Here is a 14,177-nt window from a genome sequence, read left to right on the forward strand (position 1 = left end):
AAACGGGTCCAATAACGTGTCCTGGATTTTGTTGATAAGGTGAATAATAAGGGAATAGCACTCAGTAATAGTGAAGGGAGGTTAACACCTTCATAAATTAGGAAGTATCTACTCAATTGAGAATATTTCTCATCTCCACAATGCATATGTCCCGAAATACAATCTTACCATCGGAGAGAAGGATCGATCACTTGTGTTCTAGTTAAACATCTCACATCATTGCTCAATTTATAGCAAGTTGTCGTTCCCCATCAATAATCTTTAATAGTAGATATTATAAGTATAGACAACATCTCGTGATGTGTCTTGTATATTTCTGAAGACAGTAGGTTTTTAGCATAAAGGGTATTATTTGGGCAGCATGCACTGCGATGTGTCTATTATCGAAATTTTAAAAACGTAAAAGCATATTTTCTATAATAATCAAGGTATTATTTGGGCAGCATGCACTACGATGTGTCTATTATTGGAATTTTAAAAACGTGAAAGCATATTTTCTATAATAGTCGAATTGTTTTATGTGTTAAATAGTTTTAGTTCTAGAAGAATCGCCAAGAGGGTTGTAAGTGCCTGAAGGTTCATTTTTGTTTGTAAGTGTGTGGATAAAATTATCGTAATTACTTACATTTTTAGCTAACAATTTATAATAATCTTATATTTATAGAGAATCTCATAATCTCATAATTAAATTTTAAATGATTAATATTTTAATTTTAGAATTGTCACTTAATTTTTAAAACAATTTAAGAATATATTTTACGTATATAAATGTAACATTAGAGATTCTTTTCAAATTCGATGTTTGTTGACACTCGATATCGACTTCACAAAATTTTGGTTTTTTAATAAAATTGGATTCATATATTTTTTATCCAAATGTGTTTACAAATTTTAGACATATATTTAGATTTTGCATTTCAATTTTGACACATTAAATAAATATCGACACCTTTGATTATTGTCGAAAATGGTGAAAACGGAACCCAAAAATATCAATTTAGACCTGTTAATTTTTAAAAATAAATCCAAAAATGGACCCTTAATAAAAATATATTTTATTAAAATGTTGTAATAATATTATAAAATTGTTTTCAATTTTCTTGGATTTTTTTAAAATAGTTTAGAGACTTTGAGATTAAAATAACTTAAAATCAAAGGCTAAAAACAAACAAACATACCTGGGTTAACAGCTGGAGTCTGGACTGGGTGAATGCGGTATTGGCTTTTGCTTGACTTGGCTTTGCTGGCTCGGCGCCTGAGCTCCGTGTGACCTAAGGCCTATTTGATTTGGGTCAAACGTGCCCAACACCGTTTGGCCTTCTGATCTTCATTTTTTTTATATAAATTTTATTTTCCTAAATAGACATAAGATTTATATTTTGCCTATTTTATTTGATTTATTTTGTAATTTAGGCCGTTATTTTTAATTTATTTGATATTTAAATAGCTACAATATTTTTCTAACTAATTATTTAATTTTTTTTCAATAATGAATACAATATTTTTTTTTAAATAATTATTTAATTTACTTTTAACCTTTAAACTAATTATTTTAGAATAAATTAATATAACATTTTCCCTAAATAATTTATTTATTTATTTTTGTCCTTTAAATTAATTATTTTAAGATACAACATTTCTCCTAAATAATTATTAGTTTATTTTAAATCCCTTTTTAGTCTTCTAATTTTGAAAAATTCTTTTAACAGACTTGAAAATATTTAAAAAAATTTATAAATTAGGTAAATCAAATTTTAGTGTCTACCCTCATCAAACGAAACATACATCAAAAGTGAGCCTCAAATTTAAGACAACTCATAACTTATAGGAAAAATATAAATAAATAAAAAAAATAAACGGTCATTTATTATTCTAAGAAAAAAATAGTTAAAGATAATTTTATAAAAAAATATATGTATGTACAGAGTATACCTTCCTTTGTATAATTTAAAATAATAATAATAGACAAATTTAGATTATTATTTTTTATCTAAAAAATAAGCTCCTCGATTAAGTCTATAATATTTCTTCTAGACGAATAATGTTCAACTTCCAACTTTTGTGTTAACGTCGTGAATATAGAGCTCATTAATGAACAAGTTGAAAGATTATTGGAATACAAAACCATTTCTAGTTAAGTTTTAAGTGTTTTTATAAGTCTCAATTCATTTTCAAAACACTATGCAATGAAGTAAAATGTGTTAGGAGGTATTTTCAACCCCAAACAAAATCTACATTTAAACCGCAAAGAAAAAGTCACCAAATAAGAAAATTTTGAAATTTGAAAAAGTAAACTTAAAAAATTTTCTTTTAAAACTAAGAATCACACTATTAAATTAAGGCACCATTAAGAAATGCATTAGTCAACTATTTATTACGATTTTAAAAACTAGGTGGTTATGCCATAAATACTTCTTTAAGTAAGGCACCATTAAGAAATGCATTATTAACGTAAGTTAACGAATAAGCCATGCTAGTAACAGCAAGCAAGAGAGAATAATTTGGAAAGGTGTTGAATTGACAACCGAACTGAAAGTCTCCTCATAATCAAGTTAAGAATATGGTTGATGAAAACATTTGGCAACAAGTCATGATTTGTTACGTTCAATAGTACCATTAGCCTTACGTTTGAGTTTAAAAACTCATTTACATCCAACAACATTTTGACTAGGAGAGCGGGAACAAGATCTCACGTTATGTAGTAAAACATTATATTCAGGTGTCATAGCCATCCTCCATCTTGACTCTTCATTGTAGAGGAAACACAAGTTGGCTCAAATACAATAGTTGTAGTGACATTTGAAGAAGGAGGGAGTGCTCAATCTTTGGAACGAATGGTCATTGGTTTTAAGAGTAGGCAGTGACTCAAATGGGAGAATGTTGGTGGGAGGAATTTGTGTGGTTTAGAAGTAATGTGTGACTCAAATACAATAGTTGTAGTGAGATTTGCAGAAGGAGGGAGTGATCAATCTTTGGCACGAATGGTCATTGGTTTTAAGAATAGGTAGTGACTCAAAAGGGAGAATGTTGGGTGGGAGGAATTTGTGTGGTTTAGAAGTAATGGGATGATAGGAGATGAACTATGTGTAGGAGAGACTGGTTCAGAACTATGTGAAAGGCCGACTAGTTTGAAACACATTCTCTACTCAATAAGGATAATACGATGATCAGAACAACTCCACGGTAAGACGTAATGAAATATATTAGATACACCACGGAAATCGAGTTACTCACTAGAAACCTAACAATGCGGGATTGAACACTCTCACTATTCTCGTTACATCTTCTAAATGTGAATTACCCTCATTCCAAAATAAAATCAACTAGGTCCATATTTTTTATTGTCTTAGAAAACTATTGTATATGCCTTGTGAGTTTACATCCCTTTTTCCTCGGTTGGAACTCTAACTTCATTTATATTTCCCGCAAAATAATAGGTTAGAAAGAACTGGTTCGTACACCATAGAAATCACTCAAAGAAAATTATCCTCACGGTTACTTAATTCCCCTTCAGAATTAAGAGACTCTCAACCACACAATTTCCAATTAAGAAGTTCATGAACAATCCATTAATTGATATGATCACGTTGAAAAAATAGATACCACAACTCAAAGTGCCAAACAAATTTTTTATCACTTTGCGCTTTGCACAATTGTTAATCCTGAAAAGCGTCAAGATTCAATACCCGCACATTATCCTCCACAATTGTTAACCATTCAATTTTTGCGAGCCCAACCAAACAAATTGTATTCATATAAAAATGAGTCACCACTTATTCCTTAGCACATGTTCTTAACGTCGTCGGACTCATAGGATGAGTTGTTGATAAGGGTTCAATAAGAATATCTTTGTTTGAACTAGAGGAGGAACTGATATCTGGCACAATTAAAACCTTAGTAGAGCATTTTGGTCAAACTATAACCTTCTAATCATGGATTACGTTATGCACAAGAAGGGCTTATGGATATCCGATGTTCGACTCAAGAGGAACCACACAAATTCTAACTCATTCTTCATCGTTCCCTCCTTGGGTAATCTCGTTCCATTCAGTGAACCCACTCAAATCATCCCTCTCTACGGAGAATATTAGAATTCCATAACAATGTAGACATTCCAAACAAATAAATTCATATACCATTCTGATTTGAACATGGTTCAGACATGTGACATGTTTAGTTTCACAGGTTTTCTCAACCACATTCACAACATTAGAAATGCCACTCTCAAACTACGGTTTCACAATGATTCTCGACCGACCATTAACGATTCAACGGAGTCTAACCTCAACAAATTGAATTAAATAATTTGCATTAGGAATTATAAATAATGTTTTGAAATCATAACATATAGCAATAATGTACCTTCCACGGGAATTATAGCCTAACCAAAACTTTTTGTTATTATGACTCGGAGAAAGTCGTTCATTCTTCCATGATAATGAACGAATAGATTTTCGGATTAATTTCATGTGATTCTCATTAACTTTGATCCTTCCTAAGTAAGTCTACAATGTATAGGATGGTACATTGATGGTGCAACACTATGAGTATGACTTTTTTTTTGGGGGGGGGGGAACGGCTTAGCGTTATTTCATTAAAAATTCCCAAAATGGGAAAAAATACGAGTTTAAGAAGTATGACTTAGACTAGTGGGAACCGGGATCTTCTCCACCCAATAATTACAAATTCGACGGCCCGCGAAGTATTGATCATTTCCTGAATCCTTCCGGTCTCGCTAATAATATTTTTAGTTCTAGCTTGTCGCGTATTCACTCTAAAACTGTTAGGATTTGTATCTCTCAAATCCGACCAGCTTGAAACAATCTGTAAAAATTCAAGAAAGAAGAACACAAGAAGACACAGATTTATAGTGGTTCACTCAAATTGAGCTACGTCCACTTCAGCCGCCACCAGATTTCACTATGAAGAAGAAGAAGGAATACAAAGTTTTTTGCCTCACACTTTATCTCTCTAGAATTCTGTCTTTACAATGTAAACCCTTAATAATCACATATTTATAGGGTAAATATTCAGGTAATAAACCTAAATAACTTTGGTCAGGCCCAAGCCCAAAACCAAAAAAAAATCCAATAAATTTTAGTTAACAATGTAGAGTTTATTATAAGTGTAGGCTCCATAACTCAACAATCTCCCACTTGGAGACTAACTTCATCATCTCTCGATCGGTAGTGGCTTTCCATCCAGTGTCTTAACGAAGAAGACCAACTGAAGTTGCACACAACTTCAGTTTCTCATTTGTCACAGCTTTCGTCAACAAATCAACTGGATTCTCACTCCCGGGAATCTTCTCAAGAGCTAATACTCCATCTTCTAAAGTTGACCGAATGAAATGATAACGAACTTATATATGCTTCGTCCTTCCATGATAAATAGGATTCTTTTTCAAATGAATGGCACTCTAACTGTCGCATCGCAACACACTTCCCTCGTAGTCTTGACCTAATTCTCGCAAAAAAGGTTGTAACCACATCATCTCCTTAGCAGCCTCTATCACAGCAACATACTCTACCTCACAACTAAAAACAGCAACAATCTTCTGCAATTTTGACACCCAACTGATTACAGTACCTCCCAGAATATAAATGTACCATATTGTGCTCTTCCTATTATCAACATCACCACCATTGTTAGCATCAACATATCCTTCCAAACTCATATTAGACTTTCGAAAACACAAAGCGAGACCCATACTTCCTCTTAAGTATCGTAGTATCCACTTCACTGCTTCCCAATGTTGTCTACTCGGGTTGCTCATGAACCTACTAACAACTCCCACTGCATGTGCTATGTCTGGTCTTGTACAAATCATTGCATACATAATACAACCAATGGCAGAGTAATATGGAACAGTGGCCATGTAATTTTTCTCCTCCTCTATTGAAGGCGACTGATTTTTATATAGTCTAAAGTGACTAGCTAAGGGGGTAGTAACTGGTTTTGCATCATACAAGTTGAACTTGCTAAGAACTTTCTTTACATATTTTTCTTGTGAAACCTTGAGAACTTCTTCATCCCTGAAAATTCTCATCCCAAGGATTTGTTTAGCAGCACACAAATCCTTCATTGCAAACTTTTCAGACAATTCTTTTTTGAGCTTGTTAATCTCATACAAGCTTGCTCCAGCAATCAACATGTCATCAACGTAGAGGAGTAGAATAATGTACGATTTATCAAACCTCTTAATATAGCAGCAATGATCAGCTTCACACCTCAGAAAATTGTTATTTTTCATGAAGCTATCAAACTTCTTGTACCATTGCCTTGGAACCTGTTTCAAACTATACAGACTTTTCTGAAGCTTACACACAAGCTCATCTTTTCCTTTGATTTCAAATCCTTCTGGTTGTCGCATATAAATCTCTTCATCTAAATCACCATGAAGAAAAGCAATTTTGACATCCATTTGTTGAAGATGAAGGTCTTCTTTCACAACCAAACTCAAAATAGTTCTAATTGTCATCAATTTAACTACTGGAGAAAAGATCTCATTATAGTCAATAAATTCTAATGGTTGAACTTTTTTCACAACCAACATTGTCTTGTACCTCATGGTTTTATCATGTTCTTCATTAATCCTGAACATTCATTTATTGTGAAGTGCTTTCTTTCCCCTTGGTAGCTCAGTGAGCTCCCAAATTTGATTCAACGTCAAAGAGTCCATCTCATCTTTCATTGCAGACTCCCACTTAACTGATTCATCAGATTGTATTGCTTCCTCATAGAATTCAGGTTCACCTCTATCTATCAACAAGATATAGTTCAGAGATGGAGACCACATCTCAACTGGTTTTCAATTCCTTGTCGATCTTCTCAATTGTATAACCGATATTTGCTAATTTACCTTTAGGGCCACGTTCTCAACAATTTCATCTTTAAGAACACATTGTTCTTCTGTGGCAGTTGGTATATATATTCTGCTGAAAGTTCTCTCAAATCGATTGTACTAGTCTCTTCCAACTTGGAATCAACATCTGATGTCTTTCCAACACAATCTTTGTAGAGAACCTATTCATTGAAGATAACATTTCTGCTACGAATAATCTTCCGGTTTTGATTATCCCAGAAATGATAACCAAACTCGATATCACCATAATCAATGAAAAAACATTTAATAGACTTTGGATCAAGCTTGTTCCTATCGCATTCATTAATATGGACATATGATAAACAACCAAACACTTTCAAATAAGAAAGGTTTACCTTTTTATTGCTCCAAACTTCTTCAGAAATTCTGAATTCAAGAAGAACAGAGGGTCCCCTGTTTATCAAATAGGCAGCAGTATGGATAGCTTCTACCTAGAAGGTTTTAGGCAGCCATGCATGCAATCTCATGCTTCTAGCACGCTCGTTCAATGTTCGATTCATTCTTCAGCTACTCCATTCTCTTGAGGCGTTCGGGGAAAAGTCTTCACCATACTGATCACATTCACAGCACAATACTCTTTGAAATCTGAATTGATATATTCACCTCCGTTGTCGGATCTCAAGCACTTAACTTTCTGATTTGTTTTATTTTCAACCAAAGTCTTCCATTTCTTGAAAATAGCAAATACTTCAGACTTGTGCTTCATAAAATATACACATACCTTTCTTGATGAATCATCTATAAACGTCACGTAGTATTGTGATCCGCCAATAGAAGAAACAAGTGCATGTCCACACACATTAGTGTGTACCAACTCTAGCCTTTCTTTCTTGAGCTCCTTCCCAATCTTTAAGAAACTCACTCGTTTCTATTTTCCTAAAAATGCAGTTTTCACATAACTGATGTTCAGACTTCAGTTCTGGAATCTGTTCATTCTTCAAAAGAATTTTCATCCCTTTTTCGCTCATATGGCCCAACCTGCAATGTCACAGCTCACTGTTCTTCAAGTCATCAACTACAACAGCAACTGTTTCTCTACAAGTTGAAGTCGTGTACAACGTTCCAGTTTTGTGACCTCGAGCAAAAACAATTGCTCTTTTAGTCACCTTCCACGCACCATTTTCACAACTGAAATTGTGACCTTCTTCATCATGTTGTGTAACAGAAATCAGATTGCGCATTAAACTTGGAATGTGTCTCACCTTGTTAATTTTTCAAACAGAACCATTTGCCATCTTCAATTTGATGTCTCCCATGCCAATAATATTCAGTGGCTCACCATCTGCGAGATAAACTTTTCCACAGTTTCCAGCCACATAATTCTCCATTAATTCTTTGTGGACATTGGTGTGGAAAGACACTCTCGAGTCTAAAACCCATGAATCTATCGGGCTATCAATAGAAAGAAGTAACGCATTAATGATAGTTTCTATAACAACGTTGGCTGCATTATTTTTATCATCATTATTTCTCTTCGGTGCTTTGCAGTTCCTCTTCAAATGACCCTATTACCATAATTCCAGCACTCAAATGTTCGCCCAGACTTGGATTGACTCCTCTTGCTCCTCGACATAAATTTTCTCTTACGTCGGTTGAAATTTATATCATTACCTCTGCCCCTGTTTTCCACATTCAGGGCAGAACCTTTGAACGTTTCACCAGAATCAATTTTACGAACCTCTTCAGCAAGAATACAATCTCAAACTTAAACAAATTTCAGTTTAGCATTTCTAACTGAATTACTAATTGCTGCCCTCGTAGATTTCCATCTATTTGGTAGAGATTCTAATAAAATCAGGGCACTAACTTCATCTTCAAAATCAATCTCAACAGATAACAATTGATTCACAATTCTATTGAAATCATTGAAATGAGTAGTGACAGAAGTACCATCAACCATTCTTAAGTAAAAGAGTCTTTTCATTAAGTGTACTTTGTTGTTAGCAAATGGTTTCTCATACATATCAGAAAGAGCTTTCATCAGACCCATGGTGGTCTTCTCCTTTGCTACATTGTGAGCAACCGTCTTGGCTAGCGTCAATCGGACAACTCCCAAAACCTGTCTATCAAGAAATTTTCATTCAGCTTCATCAATTTACTCTGTTTTTTCACTCAAAGAAAAATGAAGCTTCTTTCCATAGAGATAATCTTCCATTTGCATTCTCCAAAAGGCATAATTTGTCTCATCAAATCTTCCAATCTCATATCCTATACTGTTCTCACTTGCCATCATTTCCAATGCTCAGATCTAGCCTAGCTGCTCTGATACCAGTTGTTAGAATTTGTATCTCCCAATCTATAAAAATGCAAGAAAGAAGAACACAAAATGACACAGATTTATAGTGGTTCACTCAAATTGAGCTACGTCCACTTCAGCCACCACCAGATTTCACTATAAAGAAGAAGAATGAATACAGAGTTTTTGCCTCACACTTTATCTCTTTAGAATTCTGTCTTCACAATGTAAACTCTTAATAATCATATATTTATAGGGTAAACATTCAAGTAATAAACCTAAATAACTTTGGTTAGGCCCAAGGCCAAAACCAAAAAGAAAAACCCAATAAACTTTAATTAACAATGTAGAGTTTATTATAAGTGTAGACTGCATAACTTAACAAAAACTAGACGCGAGAGGTGCCCTTAGAGGTAGCAGAGAATATCAGATCGAAGGTTTACGAGACCCTTCGACTCATCCTAACCCTTTTACGACTTCATTATGCCACCTAAATGAACCTTAGATCGTTCGTCAATTAGAAGTACATCGCGCATCCCCTACCAACCAAAAACTAGTCATCCATCTGAGAAGAATTGTCGATGTGGAGTTCACCGAAGAATGATGATTCAACAACGTCCCCACTCTTTCTCATATCCAAGTAAGATTTTTAAGACAAAACTGAAATTTGAATTTGATATTTTAAAAGTATGACAAATGTAGATAATGAACCGAAACTTAAATTGTAACAGAAACAATGCTCACAATATCATGATTCAAAAAGAAGAACGTAAAGAAAGGAGAAATCAACAATAATGACATTGTCTTTTCAGCTCCGAAGAACATGCTTACTTGTTTTACTTTGTTCTTAATCCTTCTCTTCTTTGATTTTGTTTTTATTTTTATTTTTTAAGTAAAAATTTTGGACGGAAAGAAGAATGTGATTTTTAACTTTGCTAGTGGAAAGAATCATTTCAACATCAATTTAATTTTAATTTTTATTTTATTTAATTCTTTGCTGAAAATCGACTTGAAATGGTGTAAAAGAATAATAAAAGAAAATTTCCCTTAAAAGAAAGTTAATCATAAAAACACATAAAGATGATACCAATTATTTATACAAATTAGGTGGTGCCCACTCCCACAACTTCATTTATTGTTAGCAAGAAAACAAACATGGCGCGCATCCACAAGAAGAAGAAGACACAAATTTTAACTCCAAATTACATTGGATCCCTTTGTCACTGCTCGATCTCCCTCCCATACCCATCGGCACAAATTATGCTTTATGGGGCCTTCTATGGTGACCGATTGATAGCTGCAACAGCTTATTATATACATATATTCACCCACCCACACATGATTGTATTTTTTTTAGTTTTAGCAGAAAACATAGAATCATTTGAGGAAGGACCACAACATGAGTACCTCGTCCGTCCTTGCATATATATTAATATTGCATGCATTAATAATCTATCTATATTATATATATATGACAATTAGTTCTGAAAACAATGATCAATTTCTTTCATGATTATTATGATAATCATTTTCTAGCTACCCCATATTGAGACTTGAGCTAGGATCAATTTGGGACTTTTATGTTCTCTTAGGGCATCAATAGGGGTGCATGCATTACTTGTCTAGATCTTTGGATGATTCGGTTATCATCTTCATGATCAACTCGTTAGTCTCAGCCTCCGACATCTTGTCTTCTTTCCCTTGATGTTGGGAGTAGGCCTCGAAGAATCTCTTGTTCTCCTTTTCCAGCTCGTTCCACACTACACATGAGAGAAGAGACTCAACGAAATAATTAGGTGTTCAAATTGAAAACCTATAAATTAATATGTGATTATTATTGATCGTTTTATAGACTATAGTATATTTGTTGGGATATCATAGAATAATATCTTCCCATACTTCCTCTGACATCTCACTTCAATAAAAAAAAATGTTTGTAATAATAATCGAAATTGAGATATCAACATTTAAGTTTACACATTGTTATTTACAGAAAAGTGGAGGAGAGAGTATAAATTAAGTTATAGACTCAACAAGAAGCTTATAAATTCAAAATTACGACCAAAGAAAATCCACAAATGTTCTGAAAGCCAAAATCCAGTCATTATATTTGTGATAATCTAAATCTTGTTTCATTTGGGTTATAATTTGTTAGTCTATTTCTTTTTATATTTTGATGTTTTGTTTTTCTTTGCTTGAAAAGCAGATTGTTTGGCTGTTTTTTGGACTGTAATTTTTTACCATAAGTTATAACTTGTTATATACAGTTTTTTATAGGTTCTTATTATCTTTGTCTACACTCCACAAAAAATGGAATTGATAAAATAAGGTTTTATCATTTTAAAAGTGATTGTTGATCTCAAATATAATTAATTGATCTTCTTTTCTTTTTTCCAAAATGATCGAAATAGATTTTAAAGAGGTTTGACTTAACTTATCATAACTATTGTCTGAATTTAAAAAAAAATATGTGACAACGGATTAAGTAAGTGCCCCGTAAACACACTTATTCATTTAATTAGGCGCAGAACTTGCGCCTGATGGGTTCAAACCTAGAATTTTATGGTGAATATTCATCTCTGGTTACCGCTAGACTAGAATGAGGGATTTATTGTCAGAATTTAATAGAGACTCAAATGAGTAGTATAGCAAAAAAAAAAAAACATATGCCCTCAATGACATGATTTCGAATTTTAGGCATGGATCATTTAAAAAAACTATTGTTAGAATTTAACTTGATAGCTCATTATTTCATAGAGGAATCAATAAAACATATTATCAGATTATTTGAAAAGAAAGAAAATGAATAATTGGTTGGAGATTTTTAATATACAAAGACCATCTTTTAAGGTTGATGAATCATCTTCAAAAAAAATCTTTTTATTTAATGTATAAATGCAGCTGGCGTGAAAATTCGAACTCATAACCATAAATACGTAAATACTCCACTCTATCACTGCCTTATGAGTCTTCAAGTTTTTATCCAACATAAGGTAACAAGAAAAAGAAAAGAAAAAAAAAGCAAAGATTCTATTTGAGGAGGCTGACCAGTTGAAGTGATGACCGGTTCAATCTTTGCATGTTTAGACAAGGCTTCAATGCATTCCTCTTTACTCATGTTAAAGATCAAACACTTCTCTATGAGATGATGCACCTGAATCATGCATCTCTATATGATCAACTTCAAAGATTTATCAAGAATGCTAAACATGTTTTGTATAAATAAATAAGTTACCATATGAATATACGATGCGGAAGAGTCACCCATGGCGGCTTGCACCCAAGATCTTTCAAACCGAGGTTGTCCTTGGTTTGTTTGTTGTAAGGGAAGTAAAAGATCATAACATTAGAGGTTATATATACATGAAGTTGATGATCATATTGAAATAGAATTACTAGATCGAAGGGAAAACGGGTCAGGCAGTCCCACGTGAGAGATGAATAATAATTGGTGGAGAGAAGATTGAAATTTGTAGGAGATTATAAAAATGACAATTTCTTTTGTCTTGTAATATTGCAATTGGAAAAGGGACCCTTTTTCACGTGACTCCATATAGGATCAATATTAACCCTTATTGTACACGTGGCGAACACCCATTTCTCAGATTATCCTTTCACCCTATCTCAACCAATTATTGCCCGCCACGTGGTTGCCCTGTCAAGTCCAAGTTATTCCCATGGAATCATCATATCATTTGCTTTCACCTCATTGGGTATTATTGGCTTGGCTGGCATTAAAAAAAGAAGAAGCTAATTTTATAGCTTGTGTCCAATGTCTAGAAGTATCTAATCTACATGCATCTTTCAATAACCAATAAGATTATTCATGTTATGTTGCTATCGTCTATTTCTTTCTAAGTAGGTCCCAATATAATAATAGTGCTGATCAAGATCATTTACAACTTTAGTCGATCGGTGCATGCATTATCAACATTTTTGCCTTTTGTTTGTAGTTTGTACGGATGGCTAACTTCACTTACAGCCACCCGCCTAGATCATCTAGATAACATTTGTTTTGGCTCAGGGAAAATCTTCATCTACCTTATGTGCCGGGTTCAAAATATTTTGTATACATATAACTAAGTGACTGTAAGAAGATTTTGCTGGCTTGCTTGATATTATTATCATAGTGGTCCAGATATATTTTGTGAAAAATTTTAACCCGCACATATATATATCTTAACTCCATCGCCCTTGTACGCTGGACTAGTGCAACAAATATATATTATACTTTTCATACTCAATTAGATCCTCACACTTTCTTTTTAAATCGAAATAATTTCATTAATCACATTATCAATTTCGTAGTTTAGAAGAAAAACATGGGTTATAGAATACACTCACACTCATGCAATAACTAAATGAGTAAAATATCAAACATTTAAAGTCATGCATCACAAGTCACACAACCCATCAAACCAACAAGACATCAAAAGTTAGCCTAAAAATTAAGACAACTAATAACTTGAGAGAAAAAAATGTCTTTTATTATTTTGAGAAAACATTTGTTGGTCTTGTGGGTCTAACCCAATTAAGCACTTAATTCAACAAGCAAACTCTAAGAATGTGTTAAGCTTGAAACAATAACTTAGATTTCCGAGTTCTTGAAACCAAGAATTGGGTTCTTGATAGTTGGGACCGATGGTGGAATTCAATACTCAAGCGCAGCGGATATAAAGTGAGAAGAGAATTCGAGGTTAAGGAGAGAAGAACCGGAGGTGAGAAGAGAAATACTACTTGAATACACCTAGTAGTCCAAGATAGAGGTCCAAGACCGAAAGAATAACTTAGAGTAACAACTTTCACAAGCTTCAATTCATAGCCCAAAAAGTGGGGTGGGCATCAGCATTTATAGCGGTTGAGTTACCCAAGAGTATTCGGTTACAACTTGTTACAACAACTTTCGAAATAACAAAATTCGGTTTGAGAGAAATATAAGAGAAGGGAAACAAAACAGAATTAATTAACAAAAAACATAAACTGTCCCATGTGCACCATAGGACCGAGAAAAGGGTGCCGGAAATATTCTAGGACCGAGGCCTTGATGCGTAGACC

The 14,177-nt window shown here is 33.5% G+C and overlaps 1 protein-coding gene across 1 annotated transcript; it reads right to left on the bottom strand.

Annotated features, from left to right (window-relative positions):
* Positions 1–10,189: 10,189 nt before the first annotated feature.
* LOC124941090 lies at positions 10,190–12,531 on the bottom strand. Its single transcript, XM_047481357.1, has 3 exons — positions 12,358–12,531; positions 12,171–12,276; positions 10,190–10,882 (listed from the first exon to the last, which is right to left on the bottom strand). Exons 1-3 carry the CDS (start codon positions 12,388–12,390, stop codon positions 10,737–10,739), a joined length of 285 nt encoding a protein of 94 aa, XP_047337313.1. The 5' UTR covers positions 12,391–12,531; the 3' UTR covers positions 10,190–10,736.
* Positions 12,532–14,177: the final 1,646 nt, after the last annotated feature.

The sequence above is a fragment of the Impatiens glandulifera genome, chromosome 1, assembly GCF_907164915.1.
Source record: "Impatiens glandulifera chromosome 1, dImpGla2.1, whole genome shotgun sequence".
Classification (NCBI taxonomy): domain Eukaryota; kingdom Viridiplantae; phylum Streptophyta; class Magnoliopsida; order Ericales; family Balsaminaceae; genus Impatiens; species Impatiens glandulifera.